Source organism: Microtus oregoni, unplaced genomic scaffold, assembly GCF_018167655.1.
Source record: "Microtus oregoni isolate MIOR12 unplaced genomic scaffold, Mior012 000011F_ref0000422, whole genome shotgun sequence".
Classification (NCBI taxonomy): Eukaryota; Metazoa; Chordata; class Mammalia; order Rodentia; family Cricetidae; genus Microtus; species Microtus oregoni.
The window spans coordinates 44,273,111-44,296,046 of NW_024543070.1; the positions used below are offsets into that span (position 1 = coordinate 44,273,111).

General features: G+C 40.9%; 1 protein-coding gene across 1 annotated transcript in view; it reads right to left on the reverse strand.

Moving 5' to 3' along the window:
* The window catches only part of LOC121453626 (DNA excision repair protein ERCC-6-like 2), an 83,956-nt gene that overhangs the window by 9,909 nt on the left and 51,111 nt on the right, over positions 1–22,936 (reverse strand). Inside the window, exon 17 of the mRNA XM_041660519.1 lies at positions 19,813–19,967. Coding sequence (XP_041516453.1) covers positions 19,813–19,967 — 155 coding nt within the window. The remainder of the gene's footprint in view (positions 1–19,812; positions 19,968–22,936) is intronic.

Below are 22,936 nucleotides of genomic sequence, written 5' to 3' on the forward strand. Positions count from 1 at the left end.
ATTATAAGTATGGAATGGAGGTAGTGGATTACATTCTGATTGCTGTATAACAAGTTACCATGGTATTATTGGCTTGAAACAACATAAACTCCTGACCTTACATTTTTGTAGGTATGTCTGACACGGGTCTCACTGGGCTAAAATCAAAGTGCTGGCAGAGTTATGTTCCTTTTCGGAGGCTCTAGGGGACAATTCATTTCCATACTTCACCAACTCCCAGATGCAGAACACAGTCCTTGTCTTCCTGTAACACTTCTTTCGGGGTCACACCACCCTGTGCATACAGCCAGGGAGGGTACTGCTGGTAAGAAGGAATGTGACTTTCCTAAGTCCAGCCAGATACTCAGGGCAAAGGATCCTGGCCAGATGGGTAGTAAGTATCCTTTAATGGTATCCATCCAGTTAATTCAACAAGACCACCTCGATTCAACCTGAATTGCACCTATAATCTTAGTTCTCTGCTGTCAGGTAAGATAACATACTAACGAGTTCCAGAGATTAGCCATGGGCAAGAATTTTAGTGACTCTGGGATTTTTTTTTACTAAGGGTCCTTTGTTAGAGTTCACTGGCCCTATGAAGGTTCTAGGGCCACAGAAAAAGGTACTCTTGAACCTTCTGAAGCTGCATTTGCAGGGTGTGTATGTGAGCATCCACACAACTCTCTGTCAGAAAAGCCTAGAGCTTTTTCTCATTGTATTAAAGCGTACGTGAGCACAAAGAATTATGAACTGCTGGTTTACATGGCAGCTCTATTTATGTAGTTTTTAAAAATTGTTTTTTTTTAAATAATGTCCATATTATTTTATAAATATCTTGGTGTTTTTGTTACAGAGGAGGTTTTCACTGTTTTATCTTAAAGCCGTACAGCTAACTCTTTACAACAGCTGAGACGGGCAATTAATGCCAAAGTGAAGCGTAGTGCCCCGACAATGTGCAGCCAGGACAGGACAGTTCACGATCAGGCATGCTATGGAGTCCTGACAGTGCGGTGACACTAAGTCCCTAAAGAAAGTGGATGAGGAATTTAAAAAGCAATCCTGTCTCTTTTAACATCAAGACGGAGGGTGAAGTTGCTCTTGTGGCTCAAGGCATCAAGCTAAAAGCACCTTTCTTTTCTCAGAGAGCAGGACTGGCAACAACTGGATAACTGGGTAGGAACTGGATGGAAAGCTTTGAAACTACAAGAAGCAAACCCTGTTTCTGCATAGCCACAATTACCCCCTTCCTACTCATTGGTGAATTGGGTGAGACAGTGTTTCAGAATGTACCCCCAATTGGCCTTGAACCCAGTACTTAAGACCCACTCTGGTCTTAAGCTCACAACTCTCTTGCTTCTGCTTCTTTTGTTTCTTGAGTGATAGAATTATAAACACGAACCTGGCATCTCTAATATTTTCTCTAAAAATCTGTTGCAGTTTATATATGAAATGCTCCTACAGGCACATGCATTAGAACATTTGGTCCCCAGCTGGTGGCACTGTCTAAGGAAGCTGTGGAACCTTTGGAATGTAGGCTTTCTGACAGACACAGACCATTAGGGTTAGTCTTGAGGGTTACAGCCTGGCCCTGCTTTTGATCCCCCTCTTACTGACTTGCCAAAACATGTGGAGCCTCTGCCACACGCTTCTGCTGCCACGAACTCTAACATGCCTTCCTTACCATGACACACTGAAGCTCTGGGCAAAATAAGTCTTCTGCTAAGTTGCTTCTGTCATATACTTTGTCACATTGACCATAAAAGTAACTAATGTTAGGGGCCGGAGTGAGTGCTCAGCAATTCAGAACACTTGCTGCTCTTGCAGAAGACCTGGGTTTGGTTCTCAGTGCCCACAAGGTGGCTCACAACCACGCACAACTCCAGTTCTAGGAGATCTAATGCCATCTTCTAGCCTTTATGTCATGCAGCCCAAACACTCATAAATAATATTTAAAAAAAAATCAGGATCAGTCTTGAAGTTGGGTACGGTAGCAGACATCTGGAGTCCTAGCACTCAGGAACAGAGGTACGAGGATTGTGAATTTGAGGCCAGCCTGAGCTATACAACAAAACCTTGTCTCAAATGAAAAAAAAGTTATATCTTCTCAAAAGAAAAATTAATACAAATATGTTCATTATTAAAGTACTTTTTCAAAGAGAAGGTACTGACAAATGAATGGTTCTGAAGCTACATCAGACATAAATTCTAATTATGGTTGTAATAAAATAAGAAAGGAGTTACGAAAGTAAGAATCTCATGTACTCTTTATTGAGTATGAGTATTTCTGCTAAACACCTTAGAAAACATCACACTTCAGACGGCCTTTCACTCAGTAATTGCTATGTGGATGACCAATCCCATAAACTATGCACCACTGTTAGTTAGGTATGTTCACCACTGTGTGTGTATGAGAAAAAAAAATCAAATCCAACTTTTAGAATCTTTGTTAAAAAATAAAAGTCACTGCACAAATGAAGAAATGCAGCAACCATTCCTCAATAATATAAAGTTAAATAAGTCATCTAATCAGATGTCCTGAGTAAAAAGCAGGAGGTCAGTCATAAAGATGAACTTATCAGAGGACATTAAGGTAGTCAATTTAATTAATAAGCAGTAAGTAACATTTCTTTCTTCTTTGGACATGTAGAGTCTACCAGGAACAGTCAGTTGAAAATGGGAAAATAAGGGAAATAACCCTGCTGTCCTTTCGGAGCTTTAGATAAAGACAGAAAAAGTAAACCATAGGCTAAGCTAATTAAGTGGACCCTAGTCTTATAGCATTGAAACTTTAGGTATAGTATGTTGCCTTTACAAAAATAATCATTACATTTTAGTATATATAAGTTAATCTACATAAAACGCTTCTATAAATGACAATTGTTCTGACATTTTTGGTCAAAACAATCTATCTACCAATAACTAAACCCAGACTCCTGAAATAGTCACACAGAAACTATTATTATTTGCAATACTGTTTGTCCAATAGCTTAAGTGTACTGCTAGCTAGCTCTCACATCTAGAATTAACCCATTTCCATTATTTTATATTTTACCAAGAGGCTCGTGGCCTACCAGCAAGGCTCCACCTGACAGCCCGTGTCTTTGCCCTCTGGTGGCTACATACCCGCCTTCTTCCTCCCAGCATTCAGTTTAGTCTTGCCGTGCCTAGCTCTATTCTACCCTATCACAGGCCAAAACAGCCTCTTTATTCATTAACCAATAAAAGCAACACATATACAGAAGGGCTTCCCACACCATTTTCCCTTTTCTGTCTAAATAAAAAAGTTTTAACTTTAGCATAGACAAATAATTGCTTTGCATTAACTTTGATAAAACTATCGAATCACTGTTGATTTTTCTGGTTTACCTTTAAAATGTGATTCAAAATAAAAAACTGCTATTTAAAGCTGGATAAGCATGTATTTACTATGATTTATTATTGTAAATTATAGAAGACACATGAGCTGGGTGGTGGTGGCGCACGCCTTTAATCCCAGCACAGCACTTGGGAGGCAGAGGCAGGCGGGTCTCTGTGAGTTCAAAGCCAGCCTGGCCTACGAGAGCTAGTTCTGGGACAGGCTCCAAAGCTATAGAGAAACTCTGTAGCTAAGAAGGCATTTATGAAGGAAGAATGCTAGGGATGTGTTCACTTGTACCCTCCCTTCCCCTTGCTTTACATAAGAGCATGCAAATCTGAAACTCAAGGTAATCTAAATCAACCTTTTCCCACTTAGAAGACAAAATAGGAAAAAAAAAGTGTACAAATAAAATCTCTTAAAGCCAAACTTGAGGAAACAAATGAATCCACACTAGGTCTTTTCAGCCATACTGCATTGTTACCCATCTGCAGCAGGAAACCGTCAAACAGCCTTGGACAATACTGAGTCTTTATGTTTGCTTGTTTTTTGAGACAGGGTTTCTCTGTGTAGCCCTGCTGTCCTGAAACTTGTTCTATAGACCAGGCTGATCTCAAACTCACAGAGATCTGCCTGCCTCTGCCTTCTGGGTGCTAGGATTAAAGGTGTATGCTGCCATGCCTGGCTTTAGTATTCACATGCCAAAGCATGTGCGTGGGGGTTAGTGGTTTTCTTCCATCATGTGGGGGCCAGGGCTGCTGGCCTTCACCTGCTGAGCCATCTCAGAAGCCTCTGTCTTAGTCCTTTAGTGAAATGCAGGCTCTGATTACAAGGCCAAAGCCAAGGTGCCTTACTTTTATTCAAGCACCGAGTTTTATTTCAGGCGCAGCTAAAAAAAGGAAAGCTACAGAGTTTTCAGTAAGAAAGGGTTAAGAAAACTGTAGACAGCAATCATTAACGTCAAACTTTCAAAAGGAGGGCTCCTCCTACCTCACAGCTGTATGCTCACACTTCCTTTTTTCTGTTTACTCGGCCACATATGGATTGTATATACTAGGAATAGCACTGTATAGTTCAGAGAATGTTTACAAAACAAAAACCGCTTTTTATTAACATTAATTGAAGTGAAAAATAAGTTAGGAGGTAAACTGCTAAAGAACCATAGAGGGCACTTACATAGGGATAATAAGGGAAAAAGAATTTGATGAGAAAAGGCCTCATGACCACATCTGCTAACAAATGGGCCAAGAATGAAGAACTTTTATTTTTTTGACACAGGGTTTTTCAATGTTGTTGCAGGTGACCTTAAAACTAATGATGTAGCCCAAGAACTTGGGTACTTTTCTTTCAGCTTTCAGAATGTTTTGGCTATACAAGCTTGCCACAATGCTCACCATGAGGCTAACTTTTGAAGACAATCATGAGGAGCCCTGTTGTGGTTTGAATGAAAATGGCCCCCAAAGGCCCACTGGGAGTGGCATTATTGGAGGTGTGGCCTTGTTGGAGGAAGTGTGTCACTGGGGATGGGTTTTGGTGGTTCAGAAACCCAAGCCAGGCCCAGTGGTTCTCTCTGCCTGCAGATTGTGATGTAGAACTCTCAGCTCTTTCTTCAGCATGTCTGCCTGCATGCTGCCAAGCTTCCCTACAGGATGATAATGGACTACCTCTGAACCGTAAGCAGCCTCAACTAAATGTTTTCTTTCATAAGAGTTGCCATGGTCATGATGTTTCTTCATAGCAATAAAACTCTAAGACAAGTCCCTAGCTCCTATTTTACAGAAAAGATATAAAAGTATAATGGATAATCTCTCTTGGGGCTAGTTCTGGAGCCACATCCATTACTAGCATAATATCTCCCCAGCTTACCTTACCCTGCACATTTCAGAGGAAGGATACTCAGAGTGGTGCACGGGCAAGATAGCCTATCTGTGGCAGGTTAACAGGAACTAGTGAAATCCTTTACTGGGCAGATAAGGGATGGATAGGCTTGATCACTAATAGGGAATTGGAACTAAGGGGGGATTTTAAAAGTAGTGGAAAGTCATGATGAAGAAAGGCTCAACTCAGAAGGCTAGTTCTAAGATGAACAGAGGACCTGCCTATCCCAGGAAAGTCTGGAGCCTACAGCTTGTTCCCAAGACTAGCAGAGAGCTCTAAAGACACTCTCAGGTCACTACCATGTGAGGCCATACTCGTCCCTCATCCCCAGCACACCATGTGTGCAATGGAGGCTACAAATCAAGTGTTCTTTCAGTCTCTGTCTTCAAGCCTTAAACAGTGAAGTCTCAGGCTGCAAGGTTTTGTTTACACATCTGTTCCAACAAAAGACTTAAAAACAGATCTCTTTGGTTAAGGACCAAACTGTAAGAACACACAAAGGCATAAATTTTCTTATCTTTGTAATACAAGGAACGGGGAGTGCTATCAAAACAGATAGCACAGTGTAAGTAAATTCATTCAGATGGCAGCTGGGTCTAAAGTGACAAAGCTGTTTAAGGATCTTTGTACAAGGGTGAAAATATTCTAATTAATTATGCAAGGTTATCATAATGTAGGTCTTTGTATTTAAGAAAAACCTAAGTCTAAAAGCTACTCTTAAACATTAAGCCATCAGTTGGGAGAAAAACCAAGTGGTTAGAGGACTCACTCCAAATATACACAAACGTCACATTTTCTGCATGTTATAAAAATGATAGGCCTGAAAACACAAGCAGATTCAAGTCTGAAACATGTTTTGGGAAGAAGAGGAGGCTGAAGCTGGCAACTCTGGCTCCTTTCCTCCCAGAAGTCTAACAACTGCAGTCTAAAGCAACTTTATTCCGTGGTGGTTTTGTGACAGGATCTATCACTTTGTGGTCTAGGCTAACTTAAAACTCAGCACGTAGCATAGGATGGTACTGAACTTAGAATTCTACTTTAGACTCTGGAGTGCTGACATTATATAAACACGCACCTCCATGCCCAGACTATAGTAAGACATTTCATAGAACTTGGCTGGTGGACAGCAGACAGAGGTGCTTGCTACTAAACTTGACAACCTGAGTTCAAGCCCCAGACCCCATGAGGTAGAAGTAGAGCACTAATTTCTAAAAGTTCCATACACATGTAACACATGCACACACACGTATACACATACGCACACACGCCATGCCTAGTGAAACACACATACATCACACACACACACACACACACTAAATAAATGTTTTAAAAAAACTGAAGAAATTTCACAGACCTGTGGGAGAGAGAAAACAAAGTCTCACTCTGACTTCACACACAGGACAGGGCATCTTCCTTACTCCATTTTCCACGTGCTCTTCTTTTATTAGTAGGCTTCTTTGCCAGCACCATGATGAACAATGAGGAATAACCAGCATGCATGCTGCTCAAACCTGACTAATCCTTCTGCATTACATGCCAGTGTGACTACTTTGAATTGAGAAGCTGAGCTGAAGGAGTTTTGGCGGTGAGCTCTTTTTAATGCTGTATCTTAATGTAGGATTACCAGTAACGAGCATGTGGTGAAAGCCCACTCTGTTGCCATTGCTGAGTGGTGGTGGTCGTATCTGGAAGTGTATGTTATATTTTGATCCTTACATCAAGAAAGAACAGATACACATGACGTTAAGCTACAGGAAGTTCACATCCCATCTGTAATGACTGGCATTGAGACATGTGAATGAGGTCAGCCAGCAGATTAGGTATGGTTGGAGGTGTTTCTATATTTAAGGACACTACAATTCTGCTCTCAGTGTGTAAGGATATTCTTCACTAGCAGTAATGGTCAGGCACTTCATGTCCTCTAATTTAATTCTGGGGCCATCTCTCCAAGACTAGCATTTCCACAACTCCAGATGCCAATTGTACGCCTCAGTTTAGCTCGGCTGTGCCTGCTAGAGCAGTTCACAGAACTTAAGAGAACACTGGCTTCTGCTCACCAGTTTACTGCTCAGGATATTCCACACATGGAAGCAATATGCAGAGGCAAAGTTGTGGGGACATGGTATGGAGCTGCCATGCCCACCCTGGGTATGCCACTCTATCATAACCTCCACATGCACAGCTAGTCAGAAGATCAAACCCATCCTCCTTAGGGTTTTTTTTTTTTTTTTTAATTTTCGAGACAGGGTTTCTCCGTAGCTTTTTGGTTCCTGTCCTGGAACTAGCTCTTGTAGACCAGGCTGGGCTCGAACTCACAGAGATCCGCCTGCCTCTGCCTCCCGAGTGCTGGGTTAAAGGCGTGCGCCACCACCGCCCGGCTCCTCCTTATCTTTTGTGGCTATTTTACTGCATAGGCACAATTGCTAGCAGGCTGGATGGGGAAACCCAGCAAGGCCTGTCTGTACCAATTGTTATTCATAGCCTCCTCCCTCTCAGGACAGGACAGGACCCTCCTGTGATGAGGCTCTTAAGTCATGGAATTTCTATAAGGTTGTCCCTAAGATAAAAAGGCAGTACTGGTGGGAGACAGGTATCTAGGACCCGCTTTGGAGAGACATTATGACCCAAACAGGGGACAAAACCAAAACGTGTGTGCCAGAATGTCACAATTTCTCATCTATATAGAGGACCCCCAGTCTGGATACACTGAGTACTATCTCTGAGTAAGGTGATTTCTAGAAAAATCAGAAAGTTGTTCACAGAAAAGATGATTGAAACTAACTGTTCAGAACACAGACTGGGTAAACGTAATGGTAGTGTGCCTGCCTAACATGCACAAAGGCCCAGTGTTCATCTCCATCACAGAAAACCAAAATAAATCAAACCAATCATACCCAACAACAAAACAAACTTTCCAAGACCAAAATAGTGTCTGAAGCCATTGTACCTTGACAAAACTAACAGTTAAATCTTCTGGAAAAAGTATTTACTCAAATATAAACTCAATTTAGGTTATCAAAAGTGAGTCAGAAATACATCCTACTTAGGGAAATCCACACTTCTGGTTTATCTGAAGAGGTATGTTCTTGCAGGTACCTAAAGAATACTGAGAGCAGGAAAAATTGTGCTCCCCAGGGATAAGCCCCCTCATAGGTTACCTAAAACCAATCAGTAAGCCTTGAAACCATAAACATATGATCAACATTTCACAGACTGAGCAGGTTGTATTTATATTTGTAGGGGTGTGTGTATGTGTGTGTGTGTGTGAGAGAGAGAGAGAGAGAGAGAGAGAGAGAGAGAGAGAGAGAGAAACAACAAATGAAAGAGGCCATGCTTTGGAGAGGGAGAAAAGAGGATGGAGTACATGGGAGAGACTGGAGGGAGCAAAGAGAAGAAAATGATATAATTATATTTTAATTTTAAAAAAGAGATATCTTAACACAACTATAATATAACTCTCAAATACCTACTTTAGAGTAAGAACTAGCCACACGAAGTTCTTCTACTGAACGAAGAAGAAAGAGCCTAAGAGGAAGGGCAGTTTGTTTCTAGCTGGGGAGAAACTAGTGGAGACCTGGGGAAGAGATGACACATTTGTGGTGGTGCACACTGAAAGGCAGAGAGATCTGAATGTTATTCTAGGTAAAGGAAAAGTACAAGTATAAATCAGTGCTCTCCAAAGGAAAAGAGTAACACACACGTATGTGCACACACATGCAGACACACACACACAAAGGATTTAGTACATTGGCTTATATGAATAGAGGTTGAATAACTCCAAAATGGCTATCTCTAGGTGAGGAACCAGAGAACTCAGCAGTTGCTCAATCCAAGAAGCTGGAGCGTGAGAACAAGAGGGACCAATGAGGCATCCCCAGTCAGGGGCTGAAGGTCTGGAAGCTCCTTGGACAGTTGCTGATGTGAGCTGGCATTCCCAGGTTAAAGAACTGCAATGTTTGATGACCATCGCAACAGCAGCAGCAATGCACCCACTCAAGTCAGTCCATGAGGTAGCTTCTCATCTAGTCAGAGCTCAGACTACTGAAGGCAGATATTTCCCCTCAGGTTACCATATTAATGGGCTAGAAATACCATCAAAGACATACCCAGAGTCTGATTGCCAATTTTCTTGGCATCTCTCAATCTAGTCACGTTGACAACTAACATTAACCAACACAGTATTTAGAAAAAGTAAAAAAAAATTATTATCTTTGCCAAAATATCTTTGGGAAAGTTGATATTCCTCATAGTTTTGTCATGTTTCTTGTGTGTGTGTGTGTGTGTGTGATATATGTGTGTCTCTGTGTGTGTGTGTCAGTGAAGGCATGCAAATCCACAGTATGTGTGTGTGTGATGTATGTGTGTGCCTCTGTGTGTGTGTGTGTGTCAGTGAAGGCATGCATATCCACAGTGTGTGTGTGTGATGTATGTGTGTGCCTCTGTGTGTGTGTCAGTGAAGGCATGCATATTCACAGTGTGTGTGTGCGATGTATGTGTGTGCCTCTTTGTGTGTGTCAGTAAAGGCATGCATATCCAGTGTGTGTAGTGTATGTAGGTCAGAGGACAACCTTGAATGTGGGTCAACTACTTTTTACATTTAAGCAGTGTATCTTTGTTGTTAGCCACTGTGTATGCTCACAGATATGTCTATGCCCAGGATAACCGGCCATGAGTTTCTAGGAACTATCCTGTCTCCACTTCCCATCTCTATGGGAACACAGGGAATACAGACATGTGCTGCTGCAGCGGGCTTTACATGGGATCTGGGGATTCAAACTCAGGTTTCATGCTTTATCACCAATCAGTGCTTTATCCCCTGAGCTACTTCTTCAACTCTCGCTGACTTCTTGAGTCCAGACAGAGTTTAATTCTTTGAAATATATATATAAAGGAATGATGAATTCACTTTAGTTGTTGGCTTTTAGGTTTAATTGGAATAAATGTTTTAAAAACTAGGTATCTTAGAAAATTAAAAGGTTAATATGTCACATATTAGAAAATCAATCTGAAATATTCAACTAGAGATCAAAGGAAAAGGGTTTCTATCATGTAACTATGTCTGTTTGACACCACGATCTTCATAAAGCTATAAAATGCAATTTGAAAAGCACTGTTCATTGCTTACTACCCCTTAGTTCATTAGGTAGAACCAATGAAGGTTCAATGAGGCTTTTTTTTAACCTCTGAACTTCTATCTTGTTACCAGAAGGCATTATTTGAAGAAATGGCATTTTATAAATTAGTAAAACCTCACAACTGTCTAAACCATGAAGTTTTTCAAAGTCAATTTCTTTGTGCAATCAGAAGCCTCAACATCTAGGAAAAGGGTTAGAATTATACCACTTCCTAAAAAGAAAAATTATTTTTGTTTATCTAATCCAATGTTGGCTAAGTTCTTAAAAAATGTATGTATGTATATATACATATGTTTTCTCTATCCCTTTTCATGGGAAATCAGTCATAGTTCAGGACAGGTTCTTAATAAAATTAGAAGACTTACCAGGTAGCTAACCTTATTAATTATTAGCTACCTTATTAATGAACAATGAACAAAAAGTAATAATAGATAATTACATAGAACCACAGAAGAGTTTATCCCTCATGTGACTACTAAGCCATTCCCACTATTATAATAATAAAAATCTATGTTCTGTTTTGAGTAATTTCAGCACCTTTTTTAAAAATTATTTTTCAAGGCAGTGAGTGTGTTTTGGATACTATGAGGAAGGATACCACAGGTTTTCTTGGACCGTAGCTCTAAGAAGGACAGGGCTATGTATACAAGAGCACTGGCTTGTCCTTCTGTCTAACACACGAGTATTCTTCACTCAGATGATGCACTGTTTTTGTGGAAAAGAATGTCACCTACAATCAATCTTCCTCTTAGGGATAAAGACACAAAGCTCCTTTCATGCCAATAGTAATACCATAACCTCATGCATATATTCACTGTAGTCCCAGAAATCTTAATCCTACTTGTTACTTGAAAAAAAAAACTATCTGATAAAGTTATATAAAGTTAATATTGAGATAAAGAAGAAAAATTAGTAGACAAGAAAAGCCCCACTGAGAGTAAATTCTGTTAACATGTTAAATCCATACACTGTACTTACTGGACTACCTCATAAACTAGTCAATTACTTTATACCATTGACGATTATCCTGATAAAAATAGAGTAATAGAATGTTCCCTTTCCCCAAAGTCTGCTCATTATAAACAGTCCACTCTTCCTTGCTGACTCCAAAGTTGTATAAACACACTGCAATCAATCCACCAAAGCTCACAGAAATCCTTGCATTAAGTAATCCAAAGAATGTCAGTCTAACACACATACAAGAGAAGTTCCTGCTAACACAACATTTTGAGTTTATAGTATTCTCAACAATACTTAAATCTCCGTTGGTTATAAAAAGACACTCCCACCTCAGCCTGACAGCCCGCTTAGCACACTCATTTACAGCACACTGAAATCATATAAAGAAGGGTTTACTATTAATCCAGGTTTTACTACAAAGTGACCCATTATTTTTCTGTCAAACACTAGCAGGAGTGCCAAGTGTCTGTCATCCAATTCAGGGGATTAAGTCTTCTTTTATAGTCTGATACTTGTACCAATTTATAAAAATACAGATATAGTTTCTTAGAGTTGGTCACAGTCTATATTTTGGCTTGGATTCAGGCAGTAAAGGTTGACTATGACAGCTGGCAGGAAACTCAGGGGAGAATACATCCTCCCCCTTTAGTCACCATATCTCAGTTGCCATAGTGATTAATCCTTAATTGAATGCTGTCTTTGTACACTTTTTTTTCAGAAAACTTTAAGCAACCTTAAGTTGAAGACATGTGGTTGATTGAGAAAGGAGGCACTGCATCACCACAGGCTTAGTGTGACACAGCCTCACAGTACAGTTCTGAGACACACAGCCCACAGGTACAGTTCTGTGACACACAGCCCTACAGTACAGTTCTGTGACACACAGGCCCACAGTACAGTTCTGTGACACACAGGCCCACAGTACAGTTCTGTGACACACAGGCCCACAGGTACAGTTCTGTGACACACAGGCCCACAGTACAGTTCTGTGACACACAGGCCCACAGGTACAGTTCTGAGACACACAGGCCCACAGTACAGTTCTGGGACACACAGCCCCACAGTACAGTTCTGGGACACACAGGCCCACAGTACAGTTCTGGGACACACAGCCCACAGGTACAGTTCTGAGACACACAGCCCCACAGTACAGTTCTGAGACACACAGCCCACAGGTACAGTTCTGAGACACACAGCCCCACAGTACAGTTCTGAGACACACAGCCCCACAGTACAGTTCTGTGACACACAGGCCCACAGGTACAGTTCTGTGACACACAGGCCCACAGTACAGTTCTGGGACACACAGGCCCACAGTACAGTTCTGGGACACACAGCCCACAGGTACAGTTCTGTGACACACAGGCCCACAGTACAGTTCTGTGACACACAGGCCCACAGTACAGTTCTGGGACACACAGCCCACAGGTACAGTTCTGAGACACACAGCCCCACAGTACAGTTCTGAGACACACAGCCCACAGGTACAGTTCTGAGACACACAGCCCCACAGTACAGTTCTGAGACACACAGCCCCACAGTACAGTTCTGAGACACACAGCCCTACAGTACAATTCTGTGACACACAGCCCCACAGTACAGTTCTGTGACACACAGCCCCACAGTACAGTTCTGAGACACACAGCCCCACAGTACAGTTCTGAGACACACAGCCCTACAGTACAGTTCTGAGACACACAGCCCACAGGTACAGTTCTGAGACACACAGCCCACAGGTACAGTTCTGAGACACACAGCCCCACAGTACAGTTCTGAGACACACAGCCCTACAGTACAGTTCTGTGACACACAGGCCCACAGTACAGTTCTGTGACACACAGCCCCACAGGTACAGTTCTGAGACACACAGCCCACAGGTACAGAATTCTGTGACACACAGCCCCACAGTACAGTTCTGAGACACACAGCCCCACAGTACAGTTCTGAGACACACAGGCCCACAGTACAGAATTCTGTGGACACACAGCCCCACAGTACAGTTCTGAGACACACAGGCCCACAGTACAGAATTCTGTGACACACAGCCCCACAGTACAGTTCTGAGACACACAGGCCCACAGTACAGAATTCTGTGACAAAACCCCCCCCAGTACAGAATTCTGTGACACACAGCCCCACAGTACAGTTCTGGGACACAGAGCCCCACAGGTGGAGTGAAGTCTGGGACACACAACACCTTTCCTTTACAAACTTAAAACCTTTCTTTCTGGTCTGAACTGAAACAGAAGACACATGGGGTTTCATTGTAGATATCCTTACAAAGATAGTTTTTAAATATCAAAATATAAATTTTGCTTGCTATGGTTGAATAGCATTCTATAGTGAATATATAGCACATTTCATTATCTTCTGAAGGACATTTAAGTTGTTTCAATTTTAGTACAGCCAAGGATATTGCTGAGAAGTATTATGGGGTAGGATATCAAGTCCTGTGGGCATATGCCAAGAAGCAGTATAGATGAACGGATTATATAATAGATTTATTTTTAGCTTTTTAATGATTTCCATACGGATTTCCATGACAGGGAAGCAACACCCATGATACTACAACAATATGGCTGCCTAAATGAGACCCACAATAATGACAACATCATTATGACTATTTCTTTCTACTGAAAGGGAAAATCTCATGGGGTTCACTATACAAAGAACTACAGGCAACTAATGACTGCTGAAAGGATTCTCTCCCAGGGATGAGTACTCTAAGTTGGCTATCAAATACAAATGGTCAGCTCTGAATTTACACACACACACACACACACACACACACACTCAGTAGGTTATATTTATATTATTTATGCATATGTATATACATATATATACATATAAATGTGTGCACAACAATAATCAAAGAGAAAATGGTCATCAATTTGACAGGGAGTGTGGGCATGCAAGGTGTTAGAGGGAGGAAAGGAAAGAAGGGAAGTAATATATTTTAATTTAAAAATAATTAAAAAATAAAAACAGAAAACAAGTATAATTGAAGGTAAAATATGTGCTTATTTTGCATACTATTTTATATTTGTATTGTCAAATAACAGGTATAATTACAAATTTATTTTGAGAGAAAGAGGTCTTACTTTAGTACATCTATAGAATGTTCTACCAATAAAAACTAGTAAGTATTACTACAAGAATAAAAAAGAAACATGAAAAAGCTTGTGTATTTTAGGTCTTTCCTAAAGACATTGGTGAATTTTCGCCAGGCAGTGATGGTGCACGCCTTTAATCCCAGCACTCCGGAGGCAGAGGTAGGCGGATCTCTGTGAGTTAGAGGCCAGCCTGGTCTACAAGAGCTAGTTCCAGGGCAGGCTCCAAAGCTACATAGAAAAACCCTGTCTTGAAAAACCAAAAAAAAAAAAAAAAAAAAAAAAAGGTTGAATTTTCAAAGTAGATTCACAGTTTTTGATATTTTGTTTAACAACTATTAGCTTAAAAATACTGAGGAACTCTGAGGGTTATCTAATACTGTGGTGTCCATTAATTCTCTTACAAGTTCTCCATTTGGTATACATATTTCTTTGTAAGTTAGTCAAAGGCTGAAAGTGAGCCTCAAGTGTAGCATTCCCCACACAGCCAAACACTGAAATATTGCAACCACTGTTGCTCAACTATTAATTTCTTATAAATACATAGATTTGCTTTGTTTTGCATCTGGCTGCAGACACACACACCACCTTCTGAAACATGTGTTTTATACAGAACACTGATGACAGACAAGCACTCAGAAGAATCCTCAGCAATCAAGAAGAGACTGGATTTGAGCCCTAGAGAAAAGATTCTAGGCCTGTAGGTGGGAAGTCTGTTTTATTTTTATTTTTAAGATTTCAGGAGCAAGAGGCCTCCAAGTATTCCTTCCTTTTTTTGTATTTTTTGAGACAGGGTCTTTCTACAAAGCTTTGGCTATCCTAGAACACACTATGTTGACCAGGTTGGCCTCAAACTCACAGGGTTTCCACCTGTCCCTGACTCCCAAGTGCTAGGATTACAGGAGTGCACCAATATGCTTTGCTCCAGGTACTTCCTGAGACCGACAGAAATCTCCTTTGTTCTTCCTTCATTTCCCCTCCTCTCCCTCTCTGTGAGACAGTCCTGGCTGCTGTGGAACTTGCTTTATAGGACAGGCTGGCCTCCAACTCAGAGATCTGTCTGCTTCTGCCTCCCAAGTGCTGGGATTAAAGGCGTCCGCCACCACTGCCTGGCCTATTTCCTTTCTTCTTGTTTACTCTTTTCCCCCAATAACTATTTAACTTTTTTAAAACTTCAAATTTACTGATGCCACCTACCTTTATACAGTGAGTGATAGAAATATTTCACCAAAGATGGAAGTGAGTTTTAATAATTTTCTCATTAAAGATCTTGAAGTAATACTGTCCAGTATGATGAAATTACTACTTTCAGAGAAATTCTGGGAAGATGGCTTTTGCAAAGCTGGATGAAATTTCACTGTATTGAGTACTGACGTAAAGATGTTAGTTACAGAAATGACCATTCTGGCCCACTAGCATTGGTGGCACTGGTGGCATTGGTGGCATGGGTAGATCCTCCTGATCATGGTTTGGGTGTGTAGGTACATATGTCAGAGGCCAGAAGACACTGGGTATCCTACTGTTCCCTTGCCTTATACCCTTGGGGAAAGGTTATCAACGAACCTGGAGCTGTCTGTTTTCAGCGAGGCTGGCAGGCTAGCAGGTCTCAGCTATTCTGTCTCCCGGGCCACAGTGCTGGAGTTACAGGCTAAGTGTCCATGTGCAGTCTTTCACATGTGTGCTGGGGATTGAAACTCGGGTCTTCACGCTTTGCAGCAAGCTTTCTTACTCACTTAGCCATCTGCCCAAAGTGCTGATCAATTGTTTTAAAACTTCTTCCAATCTTCATACATACCACAGTTTAGCCATTAAATAGTTGATTTAATCATATTCCATAAAAAATGGCCTCTAAGCTGAATGTGGTATAAGAATATATTTAAGCACAGAAGACCAAACACTGAGAAAGGAAGTGGGCACCATGCCCCACCCCATCTTAGTCAATGCTCTACTGCTGTGAAGAGACACCGTGACCACAGCAACTCTTATAAAGGAAAGCATTTAACTGGGGCTGGCTTACAGTTCTGTAAGTTTAGCCAATTATCAGCAGGGTGGTGCACAGCAGACATGGTGCTGCAGAGCTGAGAGTTCTAAATCTGAGTCTGCAGGCAGCAGGTAGAGTGAGAGAGAGACACTCGGCCTGGCTTGGGCTTCTGAAACTTCAAAGCCCAACTCCAGGGACACACTTTCTCCAACAAGAAAATACCTCCTAATTGTTGCCAAGTAGTGCCAGTCCCTAATGAAGAAACCTTCATATATATGAGCTTATGGGGGCCATTCCTATTCAAACCACCACAGCCCCCAACCAAGAATCAATTTGTTATTGACAGTTGCTGGGAGAATTAAAATCAGTTTTCTTCAAAGCAATGACACTGGGCGTACTGACCACATCCCAGGGAAGCCGTATGCTCAGTAACAGTTAGCCAACACAAAACAAACTCCATGGCCTATTGGGTGTCTGCGTATGTGTGTGCTTGGTTTGGCCTTTTTTTTTTTTTTAAACAAAAGAAAGAAAAATAATATGAAGTAGGGTGGATAAAGAGAGAGGGACCTGGGATGAGTTGGGGGAGGGGAAAAATGTGACCAAAATTTATTATGGGAAGTTTTAGAAATAATGAAAAAAGAAACCTCACAGGATAGATACCTGCTTCTTTCATGGTAGGAGATGAATCTCATTATGAAAACTATGCAGAGACAGGATTTCAGATGAGACTGTTCCTATAAAACGCTGAAGTCAAAGTGCGTTAGAGGGGAGGTGTATTTCTCGTTTCACATCTTTCTTAAAGATGGCTCTGAAGAGGCTGCTTACTATTTCTACATGTGGGAGACGCTTTTCAAGCTCACATTTAGATGAACTGTGTTAACTGTGACGTTCTCTGTGTGACCAATATCCAGTAAATTATCTCATTAACTCTAGTGTACTACAGAGATGTTTGACCATCCATGTTCATTCTAGCACTATCTACAACAGCCAAGACATGAACCAGCTGAGATGTACTAACTCATGAACGGGTAAAGAAAATAAAGTTTATATACACAAGGGGAAAGAATGAGATTATGTTTCCTGCAGGAAAATGGGTCGAAGGGTAAAGAAAATAAAGTTTATATACACAAGGGGAAAGAATGAGATTATGTTCCCTGCAGGAAAATGGGTTGAAGGGGATTCTTACTGAATGCAGCACAATAAGCCTGACTGAGAGACAAACACTACATGTTTTCTCTCATACAGAGACTCTAATAAAATAAAAATGTATATACACAATACGGAGGTAGGAAAGGGATATGCAAGCAGAGGATGTTGTCTAAAAAGGAGAGGGATAGGAAAAACACAAAAGGGTAACGGGAGGGCAAAAAACAGTATCTGCTTCCTTTCAAAAGAAAAACCTAAATTTGCATATTAAACTGGGTCCTTTTAAAACCCATCATTACATTTACTCTATGGATACTGTAGGAGGATGGGCTCTTCCCTAGCTCATTTAACAGCCTCTCCCACCCCATGAAAAGATTCCAGATGAAGAGCTAGGGAGATGGGTCAGTAAAGTCCCTGAGGAGCAAGGGATCTCCAGAGCCCATGAGGACCCTGAGACTTGTGTCTGCAATTACGGTGCCTGGGAAAAAGAGAGGAGATAGAAATAAACAGCCAGCCAGTCTAGCGGGATCCATAAACTTCAGGCTCAGAGAGACCCTATCTCAAAACCAAGATGGAGAGAGACGGAAGAAGGCACTTCACGTAGAGCTCTGGCCTCTATACACACACGCACACAAGCACACCACACATACACACACACACACACAAATCTCAGATGACAAACTGCCTTCAAATTATATGCTATGAGAAGCTTTGATTCTCCTAAGACTGGTATTTTTTTGTTTCTGTAGTCTTTGTCTGCCCCATGTTCAATGTTAAAGCATTTGGAGTATAACCCCTCTTTTTTTGGCATGTGAATTCACTCCATTACACTCAGCCCAGCATGGTGGTTTGTGTCTGTTCAGCATCTGGTCAACAAGATCATTCAAACTCGAGCTGAGACAATACCGGTTGTCTCCTCTGTTATACCCACTGGAAATCTCACACTGTCTTGTCGGTAAGATGTCTATGTAGAACGTGCTAACCACGTGCTGCAGTCTACCCTTCTTCCAGTCACTGCTCTTTAGTTCACATTTCCCTGGTCGTGAGTTTAACTTTACACTCTCGATTTACTGTTAAGACAATCTGAATCAAATTAAGACAGTTGGAAGGTTCAGAGAGATTTCCCCCAGCTTCACTCTTAAAAGCAACACTACATTATATCACTGTTACATGCAACATGCACTTTTAACTCTGACCTATAAAACGAGAAACAGTAGGCTTTTAGATGAATACAATAACAAAAACATTTTTAAAAATCTTTGATGAAAATGACCATGTATAAACAAAAAAATACAACCATGTAAGTCTTTATTTCCATGCAGCAGTAATCTTAAGCAGGAAAATCCAGGCTTTATTACTTTAACATTATGAAAATCCTTCATAGAAGTCTGTATGAGGCTAGATTTTTGTGTCTGTGTCTTTTAGATGGGGAAGAAAACCTGAAGAAACCTAATCATATCCATAGGAGCAGAAGTAGTTGGGGGTTATGATTTAATTTGTGTAACTCTTCAGGTTGTTTTGAATTTGGGGACATAGGAATATTTTTTAAAAAGGGATAACTATTAGTCAACTCAGTTTTACTGGTCATTTTAATTTACAGATGTCATTTAATTTGTCCTTTTGCTGTGATAAAATACCAAGATGAAGGCAACTTATAAAAGAAAAAGAGTTTATTTAGAGTTTAGAGTTTCAGAAGGTTAGAATCTGTGACCATCACGGCAGGGAGCCTGGCGTGAGGCAGGAAGGCAGACAGGCATGTGCTGGAGCAGTAGCTGAGAATTCATATCTTAATCCATAAGCAGAAGGCAGAGAGAATACTCTGGGAAGCCTGCCCACAGTGATACACCTCCAGCAAGACTACACCCCTAATCCTTCTCAAATAGTTCCACCAACCAGGGACCAAATATTCAAACATGAGTCTATGGGGCCCCTTCTCATTCAAGCCACCACACAATCCCAACATCTTCTGTGACTGTCACTATTACAATGCTATATGGCTTTTCCACACTTAGTTCTATGTCTCCTAATAGAATCAGCGGCTACTTCTGAGGTCATAAAAAGAACCCTATTAGCTGGGTGGTGGTGGCACACACCTTTAATCCCAGCACTTGGGAGGCAGAGGCAAGCGGATCTCTGTGAGTTTGAGGCCAACCTGGTCTATAAGAGCTAGGCTCCAAAGCTACAGAGAAACCCTGTCTTGAAAAACATCAAAAAGGACCCTACTGAGAAACTTTTGTGAAAAGTGAAATAAAAACTAAATTTTCTTACCTTAGAACTGCAAACAGCTACATTAGCAGGAAGCTGGGAAAACTGTTTCAACTCAAATACATCACGTGTTGCCCAATGGCTCATGTGATTTTCAGCTCTGCTTGATCCAATCACATTTTGATTTGAGTGGATATATGCCACTTCCTGAACACCACCTAGGAGGCAAACATGTTTATTACATGATTAATCACTATGATGCAATACGGCTCTAATTATCCACAGCACACTAAGAACAGGATATACCTGCTTTGTTACTCCCTCTATTTTTGAGACCTTCTTGCTATGCAGCCCAGGTTAGTTTCAAACCCGTGATTCTTCTGTCTTAGCCTCCTACTTATGCTTCCTTCCTTTCTTCCCTCCCTCCCTTTCTTTCTTTATAAGATAGCACCTTACTTAGTAGCCCTGGCTGACCTGGAACTCACTATGTAGACCAGGCTGGTCTCAAACTCAGTCAGCCCAGCTCTTACTCCCCATTGCTAAGATTAAAGGTGTGCACCACCACATCTGGCTATGCTTGCTGTATTTTAAAATTATTATTATCTTTGTGCTTCCTTAAGATAAGAGCTTACTCTGCAGCTCAGGATGGCCTTGAACTCTTGGTAATTCTCCTCTCTAAGCCTCCTGAGTATTGTTGAAATTACAGGTATAAGCAACTATGCTTAATGGCTTGCTTTATTTTTAATGTTTAAAAGATCACGTTACTATCACAACATTTTAAAAAGTAAGTGGAAAAAGGAATTCAAATATGTTGATTCAGGTTAACCTGGAAATGACTTTCTACTGTTATCAATATGAGAATTGCTGAAATTAAGTAAGAATTTTTAAATTTAAATCTGAAATGAAGATTTTTGTCGGTGAGAATCATGGTTAATGGTCCTGTATAGATTTTTCTTCCTTGCTAATTTCAAACTGTTCTTGCACATTTAAGGAGCTGCTCTAGGCTTATCTGCTGGTCTAAGAAAGCCCTGGTGGCAGTGATGGACGAGAGCATGGGGTTTATGACCAGAAAGTTGTGTTTGGTTGGTGGTGCTCGGCTTTATTGTTTGTATTTTGTCTTTTTTTGTACACATGCCCAGAGAATGTCAAGATGAGAGCTTTTTAGGAAATGAAAAAAAATTTTAACTCATAGCTTTTTATCTGAAAGAAGTCTTAAATGTGGCTGTATTTTTTTATTGCTTTGCTTCTAGGCTCTAATAATTTATTTTGAAATTACAGCCATAAAAGAGGAGGCTGGAAGTAAGGCCTGTTAAAATTTTCTCAAACAGCCCTGGCAATGAACCTCAGCTGTGACCTCAACACTCTACTGGTTTAGCCCTGAACTCTCCAGCAATCACCAAGCACAAACCACTAGACACTGCGACATCATGTAATTAAAAGTTTCCAGGAAAACATCTCTAGGTGACACAAAATACCACTAACAACTGCTGACACCTGCCGTTAAAAACCTCATGTGATCATTTTTAAAAGCGTTTGTAACAAATCCTTAGCCCTCTAATTTCACTGGAGTAAACAATCCAATCAAAGTCCTGTGCTGAGTTAGTAATGGGACCAGGATGCACAGATATAATGGGGATACTTTAAATGGGTCTTATCCATAAGAGAAAGCCTAATGCAGAGGTAAATAAAAGTTAACAAGCTGCATGTAGCACCTTATTTCATCTTTCTTCACATGACTTAAGGGGAATAAGACAGACACTCATAAAGCAATGCTAACTCATAACCACTAAGTAGATTCTGAACAAAGGTTGTTCATTCCCTCTGAATCCCCAGGTGAAATAAAAAAGCAACTAGACAACAAAAGTAGACACCTATGGACCACATGAAAACAAAATTAGATGACAGGGCACTTCCATGATCCCTAAATTACAATCAAGTAGAGGCAATCTGCCAATGACAAAACTATGGTTCTCCCCTTGGGGGATTGTCAAATGACCCTTTCGCAGGGGTCGTCTAAGACCACCAGAAAACACAGGTATTTACATTATGATTTGTAACAGTAACAAAATTACAGTTATGACATAGCAATGAAAATAATGCTATGGTTGGAGGTCACCACAACGAGAATCCGCACTAAGAGGCAGCAGTGTGAGGAAGGCTGAGAATCACTGCTGTACAGTACTGACATCTGTTTTATGGAAGAAGGGAGGTGTAGCATGTGACAGACCTAAGAACAGGTGATCCCAGGATAGCCAACAGGCATTTGATGGGAGGCACAAAGGGTCACCCAGAGGGAAGGTGTTCTGCTCACTAGGACTGAAGGGATCAGAAGTCTTACAGTAAGAAGGCCTCAGGAGAATTACCAAGCTAACTATATAATAAAAATTCCCAGCCAGAGCCCAGCAAAGAGAAGCAACATGGGGAGGTGATCAGTGTGTGTAGGAAAGCAGGATTCAGCACTAAGCAGGGGAATAATTTCCCCTAAAATAAGATCGAAAGAATTATCTGGGCCAAATCCCAAAAATTATAAGCAAAGAAAGAACAAGCAACAGAGTAATATCCCTGTCAGAAATGACCGGCTCACAAAACAGACATGTCAAAACCAGGTAAATGATAGACTCACAAAAAAAGACTGATGTCAGAACACTTTAAGACCATGAAAGAAGTCACAAATTAACAATATAAATCAGCCCAGGTGGTGGTGGTGCACACCTTTAATCGCAGCATTCAGGAGGTAGAGACAGACAGATCTCTGTTCTATAGCCAGAGTGAGTTCCAGGACAGCCAGAGCTACAGAGAGAAATCTTCTATTGAACACCTGCCCCAACCCAAAAATATAAATCATAATTATAATATTTTAGAAATGAGAGGTGGAATGTCTCAGAAAGACTTAGACATTAAGAAAATGTCCTTTGTAACTTCTGGAGGCATCAGTATTCCTGATTTCATTCATGTTCTACTATAGAGCTGTAGTAATAAAAACAGCTTGGTAGCAGCATAAAAACAGACACATGGATCAAGGAATCGAATTGAAGACCCTGACATTAATCCACAGATCTATGAACACACGATTTTTGACAAAGAAGCCAAAACTGTACAATGGAAAAAAGAAAGCATCTTCAACAAATGGTGGCATAACTGGATGTTGGCAAGTAGAAGAATGCAAATAGATCCGTATCTATCGCCA